The sequence below is a fragment of the Geospiza fortis genome, unplaced genomic scaffold (genome assembly GCF_000277835.1).
Source record: "Geospiza fortis unplaced genomic scaffold, GeoFor_1.0 scaffold275, whole genome shotgun sequence".
Classification (NCBI taxonomy): Eukaryota; Metazoa; Chordata; class Aves; order Passeriformes; family Thraupidae; genus Geospiza; species Geospiza fortis.
This window is the reverse complement of record NW_005054341.1, coordinates 2111997-2132298: the sequence shown is the minus strand read 5'-3', so window position 1 is coordinate 2132298 and position 20302 is coordinate 2111997. Positions and strand designations below refer to the sequence as shown.

Genomic DNA, 20302 nt, shown 5'->3' with positions numbered 1-20302 from the left:
TAGCAGCCTCAAAGCAGGATGAAGAATCATTTCTGCTACTGGATGACCATAAATTAAAAAGCAATTGCAGGAGTAAGGAAAATCTTCCACCTGACTGGAATACATGTATACAGAGCATAAATTATGAATTTGAATTGTGGCTTCAAACTCTGACTCAATGGCAGAGCCAGAAGTGTATTAATCAGTTGAAATACAGAATAAGATACTCAGAAACGTAGAATTTTATCAAGTCTTGTGTAACAGAATCTCCAGTTTACAGAAAAGAACATCATTCAAACAACAAGAAGGAAAAATAATGTGGGGGAAAATCTATTAGAACATGGAATTTGGACAGATTCAAGGACTTTAAGGATTTACATTTTCTTTGCTATTTCAAATAAATGTGCTTAAAAACAACCCTATTAATTAGAAGAGAGGGTGATACTAATTTGAACTACAAGTAAAGAAAATAAATCATAATGCTTGCTTTGAGGTATCTGGGAAAAAAAAAAACCAAACCACAATCATTTCTGTTGTAAAGGCAAAACCTCCAGGCAGGAAGAGCTCACCAGGGAAATCCCCCTTGCGACTGCTTTGGCCAAACTCCTGCAGCTGTGCTTGCTGGTTGATCTGCTCCTTCTGCAGATTTTCATACCAGTGGGTGACTTCTGCTCGCAGATCAGCCACCTGATCACTAGGGTACATTTCTATGGTCATCTGAAAGGAAAGAGGGGTTTTAGTTTCCCAAGAGAGCTGTGGGATTAGGAGCACTGAGCAGGGAGGGTGTGCCTGCAAAGGGATTTCCACCCACCTTGTCAGGAAGGCCAGCTGGCTGACAGACAATCCTTAGAGGTAGAGACTGTTTGTCACTCAGGGCTTTCAAGTGACTGCTGATGCCAGTGCCTTCAATCTGCCACTGTCTCAGGTGATATGCAAACCTTAGGAAGCAGGGAAAAACATGGAAAAAGTGGTTTTGTCAAAGCCTGTTTAACACAAATGTTTGCTGAACAATGAAAGAAAGACAAAACCTGCAAATGCTTTTTTGATTTTTTTTTCAGTAAGAGGAAGTTATTGACAGCCTCACTGTGTTCCAAATAAAATTAAAATAACTTTTAAGAAGTTTCTTTGGTGAGGGATGGAGAAACACAAACACATCCACACATTTTTATACAAGGACAAGGGCCAGCTCTGGTAACTGTTTAAACTTTATTTATCACCTTTCACAATTATTCCCTACTGTCTTTCCTTTACACAAAGAAACCATTCCTTAAATTAATAATCACTCTTAACACACTCATCATTATGGTAAGAGGAATACAAATAAATTCTGCATCCAAATAGATCAATAGAGTTTTTTACCTTCTCCTAAAAGCCTCCAGGTGTGTTTTCAGCATTAAGAGCCCTCTTTCAATAATGGTCAGGCTTGAATGAGAGTCTTGCTCCAGGTTACTCGAAGCTATCATCAGACTCTCCATACACTTGCTAATAAATTCCTGCTCTTTTTCCAGACCAGTTTTACCTGCAATACCAGTTCAAGTCAATTTACAGGCACAGCTTTAGAACAATGCATTTTAATACTAAGAATAATAAAAGGATAAAGAATAAAATATAAAAGAATAATAAAAGGATAGTGCTGGATATTCTTTAAAGCATTTCAAACAGCAAAAAGAGATGAAAATGGAAGCTGATACCGTTGATGTAGTAGGAGTTGATGTACTGGATGGCTGCTCGACTGACATCTCCAGACTGGGCCCTTAGAGCAATGCCCCAGAACTGGTCCATGCCACACAGCTGTTGGACAAAAGGAAAACAAGCACAGAAACAAAACATTGCCTCATTATTTTACTGGGAGTGAGGATTTTCTGATCTGAGACGTTCTTTTTACCTCTTGACTCAATCACTAACAATATCTCATTTTCTCCACTGTCTGCACTGTCATCACTGCACACACCAATTACTACAGAACTCCCAATTTCTCAGAAACAGTTTCAAAGTCACACATGAGGGGAACTGGCTGAAATTCAAAACAGTGAAATTTCATTTCTGACAAACAGGAGTACTTCCAAATGAAGCTATAAAACCACAACTACAATCAATATTCATTGCAAGAAAAAAAATGCCTCAAATCAATTCGGAAAATATATTCTAAATATAATTTTATTTATGAGGTAATTGCTCTGGATTAAACACTTCTAAAGTATACAATTTTACAACACATTTCTAGTCAGAGTTAAGTATGATTAACAGAATGTCATTTGACTCTTCTTCATTAGATAAGCAAATGTTACAAATCTGGTTTTTAAACTCAACAGTGGCTATAGCTCAGTTATGATAAAATATGATAAACTGCACAAAGAGATGCAGGCAACAGGTATCAGATTTTGGTGGCTTCCTATCTTTGCCTTGAGAGACAAAATGCCCAGGTGGCAGAGAGAAGGAAAGCAAGGGACAGAGGCAGGCTCACCTCGGAGTTGGAGCCACCATCGTAGGCACTCGTGGCCAGGCGAGCCAAGTTACACAAATGCTGGAAGAGGTTCAGGCCAGTCATGCTGATGGTTTCAGGTTTTAGCTGGGGCATCTAAACAAATGCAAAAAAATGTCACTGCTGGAACAGAGAGCAATTGCAGGGTATTTATTTCACTAGCACTCTTATTACTGATCACTGCTATTATTAATCCCACTCAAATGTAGAAGATCAAATAGATTTGTTCTTGGAAAAGATCATACTCTGAGTTTTAGATAGAATAAAGAAATCAACTATAATTGGCTTGAACAGTTCACTTCACCACTGATTTGAACTGTGACAATGCAGAGGAAAAAAAGTTATTTCATTTTAACATCAGCTGCTTAACTTATCAACAGCAGGAGAACTTGTTAGCATATGTGACATCCATCCAAAAAAACTTACACTTGTGCAAAACTAGACAAAAACCTGTGCAATCTTGGGAAAGAACTAGACTACATTAATTATTGCACAATCTATCCATTTTGTAATGTCATCTGTCAAAATAGATGGATGGAATAGAACCCCCTGGAGAAAGCTCTGCATGTTTGTCTTTTCAGTGGCTGTATTGCTGATATTTATAGGCCCCTCTAAAAAAGAAAAGTCCATTTTTCAGTCAGGTGGAGCTGTACAGCATGAAGTAAACTATAGTTTGGTGAAGTTTTTTCTCCAAATTAAAATAAAGTGCTAAACAGCTGCAGACAGAACACGTGGGCTATTTGTAAAGAAGCACTCAAGTAAAATGTAGTGTGAAGAAATTCCCACAAATCCATTTCCTTCCTCTCTCCAAGCACAGAAAAACCTTGGCATGACAAGCAGGGCCCTCCTGGACTATTGAAAATTTCCACAGAAACAATTTTAAATGCAATAAACAGTGCTGATATGGAATGAAACATTCTATTCATTACTGGAACGATGAGGCTGCAATTAACTCTGCACATACCTTTTCCAAAAAAAGATGCTTGTAAGTCTCCATTCCCATGGCGTGCTGGTCTTTGCTCCGTACTTGATTCAAGAACCAGTGTAGTGCATCATCATAACATTCAGAATCTTCCACTAAGCAGTGCCACAGGATGTCCACTTGTTCTAAACTCAACCCTACAATTGGGCAAGTATTTTTAACTACTCCTTTGTAACACCAAATATTCCATAAAACCCAAGAAGACACAGAAAAATCAGAATATTTCTGTCAGGTCGTGACACATAAATGACAATTTGACTATCTATAGTGAGACCACTCAAATATTAATTGTAAAAAGTGTAATTTCTTTCTTCATAATGAAAATTAATTTCTGACAGTATTAAAATATGAAGAATTATTTCTTTTTGGAATATAGTACTCCAGTAAAAGATCTCATTATGGACACAAACCATTATGTACCATAAGTACATAAAGTATTATATTCCTTTAGTAATTACTACAACCCTATTATTTGGAAAAACTGCAGCACAGAGAACATGAAAATTTGTTCTCACAGAACTGCAACAGAATTTGAACTCCAACATTGGTTCTGTGCCTTTGCCAGAAAATCTTCCTTCTTTTGAAATTATCTCAGAGATTATTCTAAATTGTATGTTTAAAATAACATACTAAGCTGACATGGATTGCTAAGAGGTATTTTTGCCTTACTCTGGGGTGGTTTTGTGGTAAGAGAACCTGAAATACTCACTGAAATGATCTGGGGATCCCAGAGTAGAAAACACACATGTCAGGAACTGGAGACGAACCTGAACCTCTGCACTGTGGCTGTATCTAAATGAAAATTTGGACAAAAAATGGAAGTTTGTTTTGTTATTTCTTGCCATAACTCCTTTACTACTCATCCTTGTGCCTCTTAAAAGCATAAATAATTGTTTTTACAAGCTTCTTTCTGAATTTCTAGTTCAGTGTATGGCCCAAACCCCAGCTGCAGATGCTGCAGAACCACCCCAAACAGCAGAATGACACAACAGCTGTCACTAGATAAAGTCCTTTTTTCTTGGGAATTGAGAAGGGGGATAGGAGTGGGTTTTAGGTCTTACAGTTCAATTCAAGTGTATCATTTTATCACCCTGCAGGCATCTACCCTATTTTTTCCCCTAAGCTGTAAAATGCTGATATTGCTACTCTAAATTTCCCATTCCAAACATATTCTTTATGAAAATATTTTCATAACTTACATAAAAATACTGACTTTATTTCTATTTATACAGTAAAAGCTTGGGGGTAAAAGGAGCAGAAGAATTTCTCATTTTACCTGAATTTAAAGGATCCCACCTTCCTAAGTAAATCCTCACTTAAGCAACATCTAATATAAAGGGTGAAGTTAGATTTGAAGAAGTTAAATTGGACCCATAAATAGCAACATTTTTCAGATGTGGGTGCCCATATTGACTTTGACATCTGTCAAAACATGAACAGTCTCTTCCTCTGGGACTGAGGAGCTGGAAATTGCATTGCTTGTTTATATACACCTGATTTTAATCACACAGATTAGAAAGGGGAGATGGATGTGTTCCAACAAAAAAATCATGCAAAGGCTAATGACAAATTTTAAAACTAAAACATTTGAATAGTTCTAGTATACAAAATCACTTTAAATTAACTTGGATATCAAAACCTTGCTGTTTTATTTGCACACAAATATTCAACATGACATCTAACAAAAAATGACACGAGAGTTGGATTTTTTAAGGAAAAGGAGCTATTTAAAATGTTTTTACAGAAACATGGAAATGTCCCTAGAGAAAGCCTTTACTTACAAGAACACATCAGCAGCAACACTGGTTAAAACCATAAAGTATCAAACACTCCAAGTCAGCTGTGTACTTACAGTGCGTGTTTGTGCCGTCCCTCCCTGACTGCCTGGATGTAGTGTACCAAATTATCAAAGAAAAGTTTCATCATATTCAGTTCTTTTTCTGCCCACCTGTGGCAATGCAAAGGACAGAAAGTATTATGGTTTGCTTAAAAAGATCAGAAAAGCCCCAGGAAGCAGACAGCTGTTCCAGGGATATGGCACACATGTAACCCCCCAGAGTGAACATTCATTTTTCCATCCCAGGAGCATCTCCCAGTACTGTACTCTCTTCTTCCTTGCAATCCTTAAGGTTTCCTAATGCTATTTTCAGGTGTAGGACTGACAGAACACTCCCTGTGGAGCCCATGAAAACTGTTCCTGAAGGCCCTAACTCAGAAAAGGTCTAACACAGAACTGGGCATATGTTTAAATGTCACATCAAAAAGGCCAAGGAAAATTGCTGATTATCACTGTCCCCTTATCAGCAGTTCTGTCAGTCTGTTCTCTACAGCTACACCAGGCAGCTACATGGTTTGCTCTGCTAAGGAATGCTGACCTCTGTATTATCTTCACCTTTCACAGGGTTTTACACACCAAAGAGCCCCCTAAATTCTTGGGACAGGGGCCTACTTACATTGTGATCCAATGTGTGTCATAGCTGCTCCCAAATTGCTGGAATGTTCCAAACAGCTTGGGAAGAAGACGAAGTGAAACTACTACAGATCTAAGGGAGAAAAATGATGGCAAGATGTGATTGTTACAAAACCAAAATAATTGACTGAAAAATTTCCTTTGAGAAGCTCCAGTTCTGTGAGCAAACCAACTGAAGGGAAGTTGGTTGATGCAAATCATAAATCACAGAGTGATTTGGGTTGGAAGGCACTTTAAAAGTCACCTCATTCTACACCCCTGCCATGGCTGGGACACCCTCAACTATCCCAGGTTACTCCAAGCCCTGTCCAACCTGGCCTTGGACACTTCCAGGGATGGGGCAGCCACAGCTGTTCTGAGCAACCTCTGCCAGGGCCTCAACAGCCTCACAATCAACAATTTTTCCCTCATATCTCATCTAAACCTACTTTCTTTCATTTTGAAGCCATTGCCCCTTGGCCTGTGACTCCAGGCTGTTGTAAAAAGTCTCTCTCCCAGGTCCCTTCAGGAACTGAAGGCCACAATTAGGGACTGAAGCTTTCTCTTTTCCAGGCTGAACAACCCCAATTCTCTCACAGGAGAGGGGCTCCATCCCTCTCATCAGCTTCTCTGGAGGTGCTCCAACAGGCTCACATCCTTTCTGTGCCTGTGAAATCTCCCATCAAGTCAACCAAGAAGTTTTCTGAACCTGAACTAAACTTACTTCAATTTCTTCACATGCAACTCCTTGGACCCAGAGCTGAGAATAATCTCTCAGCATGCTTGTAACTCATCTCACAAATGCAGCTCTCAGCAAAAAGGTAACACCATAACACAGCAGGTGATGTCTAGCAGTCATCTGCACCACGAAAACAAATTCCACTTTCACCAGTACAATCTCACAGCTTTGGCTGGCATTAAAACAAGTTCTCTGAGGTCAAGGTGCTCCCTCCTCACAGAAACTAAACCCCCTAACAGAGTCGTCTGTTCCTCAGCCACCTGTGTGTAAAATCTGAATATTCTGTATAAAATGCTCAGGGTCAAGGCACCTGACCTTGCCCCTGACATGCAGACCTGATTTTACCAAAGGCAGGAAAGCAATAACCTCTGGCACAAGGGAGAATAAACAAATGCAACAAAATGAGAAATTCAGGACACCAAAACAAAAAGAAATGGAGCATCAGAAACATCCACAACACTATGGAAACTATTCTTATTCCTTTGCTTTTGCCTAGTTTAAGTTGTCTTCCTGTAAAATGAAATAACTGTTATAGCTAACTTGGATTTCTGGTATGCTGCAAAAATAAGATACTTATAAAAGTAATAATAATTTATGGTTGAAGTTACCTGTTGTTTGCTAAATTTTCTAAGCAGCCTTCAATAAATCTCATTCGAATCTGTCTGTCAGTGAACCAGCACACTAAAGAGCAGAGCAGCTTCTCTGCCTCATTTATTAACCCTTCAGAGAGATGAATCTACAGCAAGCAGAAAGAAAGGTCAATGAATATTTTGTATTAATTTTCTTTGTAAAAGTAGTGTTTTCTGGTGTTTGACTCACTGCATCTTCATCCTGGACCAGGTCCCAGAGCAAGGTATTTCCCTTCTTACACACATTATCCAAATTAATGTCTGTCACTGCATTGCTGTTGTATTGATGTTTGTGAACTGCTGGTCCTGCACAAAATATACAGAGCATTAGTGAACAAACAGAAGGAACCATCTGAACTGAACATTATTCCCTAAGTGCACAAACAACAACACATTTTATTTGTTTACTTGGGTTGTTTCAAAGTGCAACAACCCTGTAACTGCAGCCTTTTTTCACATATGGGTTCTTAAAAGACCATACCAGAAGCCAACAGGGCAGTTGGGCCAATATTTACACTGCTTTTGGCTAATGGCAAAGTGCAATTAAAAACAGTACTGAAGAACTGCAGATGCAATTGCTTTTTAATTTAATTCATACTGTAATTAATATATTTCCTAAGCCTTTCTGTGTTGCTGTGGTCCAAAGGGAGTTATCTCCATAACCACCAGGGCTGGAATGCAGGGAAGGAGCACATTTCAATAAATTCCCCTCCTACTACAGGATTCCCTCCATCCAACTGAAAACCAGGGAAAACAAACAGCATTTTTCCATGTGCTACAACATCAAAGTGCAGGGTTTCAGAAACTCATCATGTTTTCATAAACACTGATAGACATTTTCTTTCCTCTGTGCCCACAGCTGGCACCATTCATTGATCTGCTATTTAATACCATTTCCATGGAACAGCAAAGTCAAGTAGAAAATTCAGACTGCACACAGAACACTATAATTATTTGCACATGCAAAACTAGGGGTGTCAAAAATAAAATGTACCGAAGGCCTCATGCTCAACCAGTAATTTCAATCTTCAGTTAGACAAATAATATCTATGAAAAATACTGAAAAATATGCTGATTTATAGGTTTATAAAGTTTTTAATAGTTTATTCAACTCTGCAGTGTAGTGGAAAAAAGCCAAATTTTCAACTTCAGGCTAAAATTATTATCATAAAAACTTTTAAACTTTTCATTCAATTACTTCAGGGAAATATATAAACAGCACTGGGTTTGCTGTCTGCTGGACAAGAGCAAACTTGGTTCTTGCAGGCCAGTGAAGAAAAACATGAACCCTTCCCCAGCCCTGCTCTCCATTATGTTTAAAAACAGGGTAAAAGAGAAAATAAAGCTGCCAAAATAGCATATGGAAAGATGATATAATTCTTGAGAAGTGTTTTAGGAGCATTTTAAATTGCACCCTGAAGTAAAGCAGATTTGGCAGTGTAAGATGAAATAGCATAAAATGCCCTTTACAGCAAACTCCCAAAAGTATCAGGTCATATTTTAAGTCATTTTTCCAGAATTATCTTCTCTAGAGCCCATTATGGTTAATTCATTTATAGGTGAATTTATGATGTCAAATGTACAAAATCACAGTAATGTGCACCCACCAGCACAAAAACTGCAGAAAGTTTCAGAATGGAAAATCTTTTAAAGAGACTCTTGCATTTCAGTACCACCTTTCTTTACACTTAAATAACCTGGTAGAAAAAACACTTACTAGATTCTTGTGCCTTTATTTGTTTTAACTTGCATTCAAAGCTCCAGATGAAATGGAAAGGTGGGGGATTTAAAAATATAGACATAGCTAAACACAAATGAATATTTCTGTGTTGACAAATGAACAAAGAAACAAAAATGAATCTCTTGGAGAAACATTAAGTTCTCAGCAGTCATCATGGTTTCTTCGGACAAATACAAATAAATGGTTAAAATAACTTTATTATTTTAATTACTGGAGACTAATTCAAAATGACAAACCAAGTTTTTCAGTTTTTCTTTGATCACTCTCACCTTGACTCAGATGTTCATGATAGATAGAGGCCAGGTTTGGGAGGTGCTGCTGAAGATGAGATGTTAGCTCAGCATGGGAATTAATCTGTACAAGCTCTTCTTCACAGCCAGACTCTTCCCCATCAAAGTCTGCCATATTTTTCTCTGATTTTGCACTGACTTGAGAACTACTGCAGCTGACATCATCTGCACTAAGCATATCATCAACCATATGCCTGTAAAAGAAGAATATCAGAATGGACAATATCAAAGAGGAAGTTGTTTATGGCAGACTACAAGTGAGCAGACATCTCCCTAAAGCTAAAGTCAGGATGAATCATCTGTTTGAACAGCAGCCCTTGTATGAATTGGAAAAACAACTACAGATAAGTAAACTGAAGGTCTCACTAGTTTGATGACTGAGTTGGCTTCTTAATGTTAACTAAATGCAGCACTTTGCAAAACATTTTTAACATTTTCTTAAATGCTGTCTTATTTATTCAATACAAAACTTAAGAGAAACCTTTAATCAGATGTTAACAAATCAGGTCTCTGTGTAACTGTCTGTGATAACAATCATCCCTGCAAGACAAAATTATCCTGAGCTACAGCAGAATGTCCATACACCAATTTCTGCCCAGATGGAGGATTTTGCTAACTTTTATTTCTGTTATGGAAGGAGTCAGAAGAAACTGCATCAAGGGAAATATAGGTTGGATATTAGGAAGAAGTTTTTTACAGAAAGGGTGATAAAGTTCTGGAATAGCTGCCAGGGAGGTGGTGGGGTCACCATCCCTGGGTGTGTTTAACAAAGCCTGGATGTGGCCCTGGGGGCCAGGGTTTAGTTGAGGTGTTAGGGCATGGACTGGACTCAATGATCTTTTAAGGTCTCTTCCAAACCAGTCATTGTGTGATTCTGTGAAATGCCAACTACCTACCCATCGTGGTGGTGGTGGTGGTGGTGATGGTGGTGGTGGTGCTGGGGCCCAATGAACTGCCGACAGTTAAATAACTCATTCCCAATGGTTTCCCCAAGGAAGTCCCCTGTGTGAGTGATACAGGAATCCTGAGAGCCCTGTGAAATGTGAGCAGCGCTCATGTCCCCTGCCATGTCGTGCTCAGCATCCTCGCTGTGGGGGCAGGTGTCCAGCATGCGGATGCGGTTGTCCACGGGCGCCACGGCGTCGGCGCTGAACACGTGCTCCTTGCCCTGCCCGTTACTGGCGCCGCTCCTTTCTGCTGCCCCCTGGGCATCTGCCAGGCAAATGCCCGCCTGGGATTCCAGTTTTCTGCCTCGTAGATCTGTGCTCCTGCTGCTTTTCTGGGGATTGTGACTCCTGTCTTCTTCCTCTTCGTCCTCCTCCTCTTTGAGCGCCTCGATGTCGGCGATGTCCTCCGACTGCGCCTCGCTGCCGGGGCTGCCGGCGGACTGGCTGGCGTGGCTGGAGTTGGCCTCGTTGCTGGATCCATCACTGTGGCCACTGCTGCTCCCAGGCCCGCTGCTGCCGTCCTCACCGCTGTTGGCTGTCTCATCAGAGCTTCCTTGCATGGATTCCTGAAATTATTTTGGGGTTTTTTAAGATTGGTGGAGAAAATAAAGCACCACTGGAAATACATAATTAATATCATCATCATCATTCAAACATCATTCTTCCTCCAGGAGGAAATGTGTCACATCTACAAGTTCCCATTCATTCTTTCTCAATTTGGTTGCTGATGACAAAATGCTCCAAGCAAGATTCAGATTTAATAATTGATTTTCTGCATTACCTTGTTGCTAACAGGCTGTATGTGCAGACTTTGCATGTGAACAGAGCCCAGTGTGATAATCCCTTGCTGTCCATTGCTAAGAGATTAACCTAACTGGAACACTATTTAAATGCAGGAATACATTTGTCTGAGGTGGTTTGGAAACAAATACAGATAAAACACCATTTTTATAGCTGGTAACAGGCAGCTCAGTGACAAAATTCCCAGAGTCAGAGCCACACTCTCACCTCTGTGTCTGAAAGTCGCTGCTGGACGTGTTTTGTTCTGTTAATCAGCTGTTCCTCCATTTCAATGTCACTGCCTCCACTCTGATGGGTGTCACTGTTGTCACTGCTTTGAGGGCTTGCTGCTGGTGACCCTAATTCAAAACCACATTTCCCAGTTATTCACTGACAGGTAATTACTGGAATGTAACAGCATTGCATAAATCTGCCTCAAATATTGAGCGTTCTTACAGCAAACAGAGATATAATTTAAACTATGTGTACCTAAACACTAAAAATTTCACTTAGAACACTGAGTGTTTTACAAAGTTTGTATTTTGATGTCTCTTCTTGCCATTGTTATACAAATTTCTACCCAAAACACCATTTCATTTCATTTCTCATAAAAACCAAATTTCTAATTTAATTCTGCCCCAAATTCAAAAGCACTGTAGAATCAAATAAGCCAGACTGTGGTGTACAACTAAAATTATACTTACAGGGGGAAGGGGCTGCTCTTCTGAGCTCCTCTTCTTCTGCAGGAAAAAAGCAGGATGGAAAAATAAGTGACTAAAAATCATTTTGTCAGCATATAGTTGTCAATGATTCAGAAAAGCCAGTAGTATGAAGAGAAAGGGAAACTACAGGAAAATGGCTTGGCAGCACCTTGAGTAATGACTGTGGGGAAATACACAGTCCAGTAAAAAACAAAATCACCAAATCAGAAACAGCATGTAATACCAGAAACTAGGTAAAAGGCAAGTAAGCTTTTTGTGCAGCTATTAAGTCACAGATGTGCAGCAGAACAAGAATAGTCATGGATCATTTTCTGAATTTAAAAGAAAAAAGGAAAATACAGACTACTCTAGCTGTACAAACAGAATGGGTCTGAAACACAAAGCTTCCCAAAAGCACTCACAGACTTTTCATGCTTTCATCTACAGCCTCAAGTTCTGCTGGAAAAACATACCAGCATGACACCTTTAAAAAATACTCAAAGGAGAAAGTTCTATACCTGCTTTTTGTCCAAACTCACCATGGAGACTATGAAAATTCCAAATTTAACCTCCAGATCTACTGGAAAACCACACACCTTTTTTGTTTCCCATGGGCAGGTTGGTACTCAGTAAAGATGCAAAGGAGCTTTGTTTTGACAGCTGAGCCTTAGCTGCCAGGGCATTATTCCACAGGGCTTTGATCAGCATGGATGCCAAATATAAGGTCTGGAAAGAAAACCAGAGAAAAGTCCCATTCAGCAGTAGGATTTGGATAGAAAGATCCACTGTTCATTTCTCTCTAGGTCAATACTACAGCTCACCAACATAACTCATCAAAATAAACAACTCAACTAAATAATGTGTGAAGCACATTGTAACTTCAGGCAGGAAGTTAAAATCTTCCATCAGTGGTTACACAATCTCTAAAAATTATCCTTCAAAAGCCAGGAAAGGTGCAATTGAAGAAACATGACAACTTTACTCCTAGAGTTCCCCCTTTCTGCAGTAGGGAATATTCCTCTAGAATGACAAACCCATTAAATTAATGGGGGTTAAATCATGGTTGTTTAACCCTCTCCTTTAATTGCTTTTCTCATGCCAGAGATGTTGCTGGCCTTGTCTTTACCTGTTCAGTGTGAGCACTGGGGTGAAGAGTTGAGACAAGGTTCAGGAGGTGTCTAAGTGGGACAGGGTCCAAGTTTTTGATCAAAGAAGGAAACAAGTCGTGAATGTACCGGCTGCAGTGCTTCAGCTACAAGGAACAAACAGAGGAGGTAACAGGAACAGCAAAACCAACAAATAAATCAAATATTGCAGCAAATAAACATATTTGTACAAATTCTCAGGAGCAGTTGTCAAATACTTTCAAACTCCAGCAGATTTGCAATTTTGACTAAAGTAATTTGGACACTGTAAAGCCTGCAAAGGTACAAATCAATGCAACAGTTCCTTAGTTCTAGTTCTGAGAGATTAGGTGAAAAGAAGAACTGGAACTTTGTTTTGTATTTGAACTTAAATATAACTTCTAAAATATTAAATTTATATGCTAAATCTGAGGGAAGCAGTATCTGCAATGATTACCTTATTAGCAGAGGTAAATACAAATAAAGACTACTCAGGAACAGACTGTGTGAGGATTATAAAGAAATCTTTTGTCCTTCTACTGATGGATGTCAAAAAATATGACAGTGTGTTTAGCTAACTACTCCATTTCCACATGAAAGGGACAGTGCTCCTGGATGACTCCTCTTTGGTTAAATGCTGCTTGTAACACCCACTTAAAAGAGTTTCTTTACGTTTGCAAGGATGTTGTTATTCAAAAAATAAAATAATGGTTACAGGAAACTTCTAGAAAAAAAATTCTTACGTTGGTTACTACGCTTGCACCTCAAAAGGGGTTTTTTTTATGATTTATTTTATTTTGTCTTCCTGGCATTAAAATATCTGTGTCAGCAATTCACTGTGTACAGGCCAACGTTCACAGGATTCACAGTGCAAGGAAATCATGTGGGTTCTACGCAAAGATGCATTTTAACATCTTGAGATAACTTCAACTTAGGGAAGATGAATTTTTGTCTGAAAGCTCATTTAAAAAGTGGAAAACACACTTTAAGGCTTTCTGTTCTTTCAGCCTAAAGGTGTCAGCCTTCTAAACAACGTTAGAGGTTTAAGGAAGTGATCCTTTTACAGGAAGTGATCAGGACATGCTTAATTCTGATATCAAACATATTGTGAAAATATCACTATGGCAAAATGAACACTTAAACTGTAAAAGCATTATCAAAAATAGGTAATTATATTATTCCTAAAGCAGTATAAAATATACTAAAAAAATCCAGAGCTCTTACAGTGTCTGACATGCTGTGTGAAAACATCAAGGAAGTGCAAATACTGTTTTAAAATGTAGTGTAAAATAAAGAATTATTAATTACTCTGACACAGAAAAATGGTGGAGCAAATGTTGTTCCAATGAGCATTTAATTAACATTCCAGCTGCACGTTTTAATGACAATGGACCACACTGGTTCAGAGTGTGTGTTCAGTACTATTTGATTGAAATAAATGACAAAGAAATATTGAACACATAAAAAACCCTCTTTAAATTCTAACCTGCTATAACAGTGTGTTCCCTAGGCCTCCTCATGCCTATTGTATTCAAATCCCCTAAATAAAAATGTCACAACCTAAAATAACAAGCAGAGTGACCCATTAAAAGTAGCACACAAATAAATCTTTCTGAAGGCAAAAAGCCTATCAGAGTTTCCAGCTTTAGCAAGCAAAAAATAAAATTTCAGTGCCTTCTATAGATTTTAACAGCAGCAGAGGAGCACAGCTGTAAACTTCACTGCCACAATTTTCACCTGATTGTTCCCACCAGGAGTACCAGAAATGGAAACTACAACACACAGGAGCAAGGCAATTTAGCACAACAGTAAAAATACTGCAACTACCCTACAACCTTCATCCCCACTCTCAGTGAAAACACTCTGTCCTTGCTATACAACTTCATTTTTTTCCTTGTATAAAAGTAGCCAGGGTGATTTTTCGCATCTAATAAATAACCTAGTAACTGTGGCAGTTACCTAACTTGACATTTTGGTCAGCAAAATGCTCAGACAGCCAAGGAAAAGCAAAAAACTCAACTTTAAGAATGTGAAACAAAATCAACTTATTTTCTATTTTCTTTTTCTTTTATCACTCCTGCAATTACAAAAATTCAATACATACCTGTGCAGCAGCCCAAATACAATCTATGTGTTGAGTACTAAGTCTCCCTTCAGCTGCAAGAAAATTCAGAATCACTTGGCACTGTTTGATGATCTGCAAAGTGAGAACACAGTGAGGAAAGATTTACTAGAACAAGTTCATGCTCCATGTTTATACCAAATTTATGATAAACAAATACAAACCTCAATATGTAAATTTGGTCCAAAAATGTGCTCAACTACATTGTTGCTGATAAGCCAGTCTGCAAGTTCTTTTGCAATTGACCTGGAGATGAAAAAAGAGTGGAAACATAAAATGATCTGCCTGTAATATTCACTCTGTGCTCTCCTCTAGCACAGCACATCCTGCAAGTTGGTGTCTGCAGCTGTAGTGAGGGCACAAAAACCTCTGAACACAAACCATGGTCAATGTTCATTTTTCCAAGCAGGAAGCAAATGATTTCTGTATTTATTTCTTTAGCTGGAAGACTAATGCCAAATATCAACATTTCCCCACTGGATCATCAGCAAATATAACCAATAATTCTACTAATTTTATTAGTTAATGCACAACACACCATGTGCAAACAATTGCAAAGACCTCACAGGTAAGATTTTGACACTGCTGTTTAATACAAGTTTATCATGAAATTCCACAAGTATTGAAATGTAGCTAAAGCTGGGAGTGACAGAAATTATTTTCTTGAGGAAGCCATGGATGTATTTTTAGATTCTCTTACAGAAATAGCAACTCTCCCAAACTATGGTCATACTCACACACATGCAGCACACAAATACTTCCAAATTCTCATTCTGCCCATCCACACCAACAGGAACTTCACCCACTGCCGTTCCTTAAGCAAATATTCAAACTGAGCAGGACAAGGAAATTGAGTTTGCCAAAACAAAAGCTGAACTTCCAGAAAGCACTGCCCTGTCTGCAAAGCAGTGCCTAAGCTCCTTTTTATTCCTTCTCTTCAAGCAAATGTTTGTTCACCCTGATTTTGGCACCAGAAGCAATTAGAGGACACCAGAGCATTCAAAACCCAGCTTTGGGTTTAAATGGCCCTGGAATAACAGAGCTGTGTCCCACAGGGAGCAGAGGATGGAGGGAGGGGGTGCCTTGGAGGATTTGAGGAAGAGTTATTTTGACCACTTCTGCTCATGTCACATTTATGGTCACTATTAAAATCCAGGACTGCCAATCTTTATCATCCTCAAGAAGGAACCAAGACTCTTCTAGGTAAAAAGAGATTGCCTCTGTAGCTTTTCCAAAGAGGATTCACTACTCAGGGGCACACTGCCAGGGCTTCAATTGTTTTGGATTGCCTGATCCTCATGGCTGAGCTCAAGGAGCAAAGCTCCTGTTACTCCACAACATTTCAGGACTTCTCTTCTAATTCCAGGACAGTGGCAACCAAATATTCCCACACTGTTCACAGATAATGTCCCATAACATTTAAGGAATGACTGGCCTGCAGGGTACAAAAGTTTGCCAGCAGTTATTATTTCTGGCTTATCAATAAATGAGTTTCACACTGTAAAGTCAGTTTGACAGAGGATCTGCTCAAAGAGGGATTGAAAAGATAAAGTGCATCTGTTCCATGAGTCCAAGATGTCCTTAACTTCCCACAGAGCCTCATTTCAAAACCAAACCCAACCCCAACTATCCCCAGCACCCAAACCAAACTTTGGCACTTGCACATTTATGACTCAGCCAGGGCTTGGATTTCTGGCTAACCAAGGCTGAAGGAAGACCTTTCCTTTCTTCTCGCCTCTGAGTTTTCCAGCCTGCAGCTCTGAGAAGGAATCCCAGATAAATAACCACTGCTGGGCAATGCCAGCATGAAAGGACACATTCCTCATGGGGTCTCTTTATCCCAACCCTTCTGCTCATGGCACAACACCCATCAGGCTTTGGATCCACTCATATGTGGCATTTTAACCACTCCAAAGGAAAGAACAAAAGCTCTCCTCTAGAATGAGTTCCTTCACATTTTATTAAATTACCATGGTAGTTCTCTGTCTCTAATTCACACCATGTTTATTCTGAAAAACCACAGATAATTCTTTTGAAGGAATGCCTCTTTTAATGGATGTGTTCTCACAAACTCTTTATCCTCCTGGTGAGCTCAACTCTGGTAAAACAACATCTCAGATTTCTGAAGGTAAATGTGCATTTGATATGGATTTGTTGAGGGTGACCAAAAACAAGAGGATCCTTGTGCAAGGCAGAATGAAGCCCTTGGGCTTCGCAGAGAGAATTTTCTGCTCCTCCCAGAAAATTTGGCTGAGGGCACAGCAATCAGTACCTTTTCAAATGATCAAGTTATTACTCCCACAAAGTGGTTAGTTCTCTGATTTACTAAGGAATATATTTACAATATCAGAGTCAAGGATTCACCAAAAAAGCAAATTTCAGTGTAAATGAAGGGTGTCTGTCTTCTTTCCTGAACATTTCCATTTCAGCAAAGGTTTTCCTGAAAAAAGTTTTTCTTTTGTATTAAAGGAAATGGTGAGAGTGAAAATCATGCATTATGATCAAAGCATTAATAAGCTTTTCCCTCTCACATCAAAGGAGCAGCACAAGGAATGGTTTTACAAATTAGATATCCAAATCAGACAGACTTTAGGAGTAAGAAAATTCACCTTGGCAGTAACACATAGTAGCTGCTTATCATGGATTTAATAACTGGATAGCAATAGGAAAAGTTATTTAAAGAACTTGATACTCTCTATGGCTCTGTGTTGTGGCTGAGGGAGGAGAAGAGAATAAAAAGGCAAAGGTAGCAGCTACTCTGGTTTAATTGTCTCTAAATCTCTCTCACACTGGAAATGTACATAACACTTCATCCATTTCTCTGCAGGATTTTTAATGGGAGTTCACTGATTATTCATGTCTGTCAAAAATAACTGCTTTACTTCCAAGAAATGTAATTCAAGCACTTCTGACATGAGTTTCCCCGGGCATTCTATGAGACTGCAAGGAAGAGAGGGGAACTGTGCAGCTGGTGACAGAACTTCATGTCTGGAACTGCACTGAATTTTGTTCATTCTTATCCTCCAGCTGATGCATTTTCCTGGCAGGTCAAAGAACACCCTCTATGAAAGGACTGGGGTAAAGCCCTGCAAACATTTTAATCTAAGGCTGTGCTGCAATACTTGGTACCCACATGATGACCCAAATCCAGCAACAAATCCCACAGCAAAGTATCCCCCCTCAAAGAAAACTTTATTTATTCAAGCAGTCCATTCCCCACGAAGCTACAAAAACACAGCAGCTCAGAGCTGGATGGATCACAACAGCCATCCACAACGTCACTGAACACAGAATAGAAAAGCTCCAAGGGAAAAATGCAGCTCTGGAAGTGGCAGCTTGCAAGGGAGGAACACTAACACCTCTTGACAACATCACTGAAATAGGATCTATAACACAACAACAGATGTGAAACCCTGATCTCAACTATTTAGGATCAGAAATGCAAAGAGGATACAGAAGGCACCTTCTCAACACACATTCAAGCACATGTTTTTGCTTCTGAGCACAAATTTTCCTCTTTGATGCTCTGCAGGCTCTGAAACCACCACTCTGACATCATCTGGAATATTTGTTTAACTGCTGTGTGGGCCACAAGAAAAAAACATTAGTGAGCTGAGTGAAAAAATTCACTTTTTTTTTTTTTCAGACAAAATCTGAAAAGATCCCTGAAAAGGGGTAGAGAGAGTAGAGGTGTTTAAATAATGCTGCCAGAAACTCAAATCAGTAAGCTTAGACAAAAATGGAGAAAGCAAGAGTTAACATAAGGTAAAACAGTGAAGGGAAAAAGCAACATGGAACTTGCAATTGAGTATCTCAATAAATAAGGAAAGAAAGGAGAAGAAATATTCCAGTTCTTTCTGTTCACAGGTGAAAGGAATTTTGGACACCTGAAATTGCTCTGCAGGAAGCTTTTTAAGTGAGGGTAATCAAGGTTTTTAAACGAGTCAGGAAATTGCCTCAGTGTCAACCTGGAACCTGAAACCCGAACACTTGGCTGCCTGCCAAGGGAAGAGCAAAACAAAATCTCTCTTTACACATGTTATTTCCAGAAGCTGACAGTGTCCTCACTAAAGAAAAGACCAACACTTTTTCCTCTTGTGGTCCAAGTAACACCAAAAAAAAGAGTATCTTTCACTTCCTGAAAAGCACCATCATTTGTCACTAAGTGACATCAGTGAAACAGTTGCAGGAATCACTTATTCAAAGACTCTGAGCCTCTTCTGTTCAGGCTTGTTATTTTTAGCTGCAGTAGATTTCACACTCCTCAGTACCTCAGATTGCAAAGGATTTGGCTCTATCTTTAGAGGCAGGAAGAGCTAAATGAGAAGTCCATCTCTGGGGAATGATGAAGTTGGGTGGCTGAGGCATTGCCCACACCTGGAGCACGCAGGGCTCTGTCAGCACAAACCTCAGCCCTTGAGACTCAAAGGCAGGAAAATGGAATCTCAAAAATCACACAAACAAACACCTGCAGCTACAAACCAGATCCCTCTGTCAGCTTTCTGCTGCTCCCCAGTGCAACCTGTGAAATCCAGTGTTTTCCTAAACAGAAGATGCTTTAGCTTGTCTTACCAGGAAAAACTGCAGTGCTGAGGATAAAGGTGGGAAGCTACCATTGCAAAATATTTGCTAAAAAATCCTGCTATTAGTTCTGAATAGGGAAGAGCCAGGACTGAGAGCTGATTTTTTTAAGGTGCCTCCCGCAAACCCACCTTATCAAGATACAGAAGGAGAAATCCCAAAGGTTGACAGTTCCAAATGCATCTGGAAAAGTCAAAACATAAAATGGGGATGACCAGACATAATGCAGGACATCTTCTTTTGGCAAATCTGCAGAGGCTACAAAGGTACAAAATAAAACTTCTTAAGACTTCCTTTCTCCACTAAGGAAAGAACACAGGAATGAAAAGCTTTCCTTTTGCTGCTCATTCAGTCACTGCCAACTCCCTAAGTGCCTTTTCATCCAAAAATTTCTCATGAGCAGAGTCGGTAATGAGAGAGAAGCTTTGTACTGGACAAACTGGAGAAGTGAGACATTTCCCCATCCTTCTGCTCCAGCCCTTCCTGATTGTTTGGCTGGAAGACATCAGTGATTCCACAAGATATCTGAAGATGAGCAGCAATGCGTGATACTGGTTTGTAACCAACCTTTCAGGTAAAACACCAGAACAACTGGAATTCTGATTTTTTTTAAAAATCACATACTACAAATGTAGAAAAGAAGGTTTTCTGTTCGTGCTGCATTCCTTTCAAATGACAGCCTGTTTACAGATGCCCCTGCCAAGAAAGTAATATCCCAAAGGAGAATTTGACAATTTCCTTCAGCTTTAAAATAAC

The 20302-nt window shown here is 39.3% G+C and overlaps 1 protein-coding gene across 1 annotated transcript in view; it reads right to left on the bottom strand.

Moving 5' to 3' along the window:
• USP34 (ubiquitin specific peptidase 34) overlaps positions 1–20302 on the bottom strand; it is a 101029-nt gene that overhangs the window by 52733 nt on the left and 27994 nt on the right. Inside the window, 19 exon segments of the mRNA XM_031058274.1 lie at positions 549–696; positions 791–917; positions 1339–1498; positions 1671–1770; positions 2444–2557; positions 3426–3580; positions 4153–4235; positions 5296–5391; positions 5897–5986; positions 7240–7367; positions 7451–7566; positions 9271–9485; positions 10188–10804; positions 11247–11377; positions 11723–11758; positions 12316–12445; positions 12846–12971; positions 14948–15040; positions 15130–15211. Coding sequence (XP_030914134.1) covers positions 549–696; positions 791–917; positions 1339–1498; positions 1671–1770; positions 2444–2557; positions 3426–3580; positions 4153–4235; positions 5296–5391; positions 5897–5986; positions 7240–7367; positions 7451–7566; positions 9271–9485; positions 10188–10804; positions 11247–11377; positions 11723–11758; positions 12316–12445; positions 12846–12971; positions 14948–15040; positions 15130–15211 — 2747 coding nt within the window.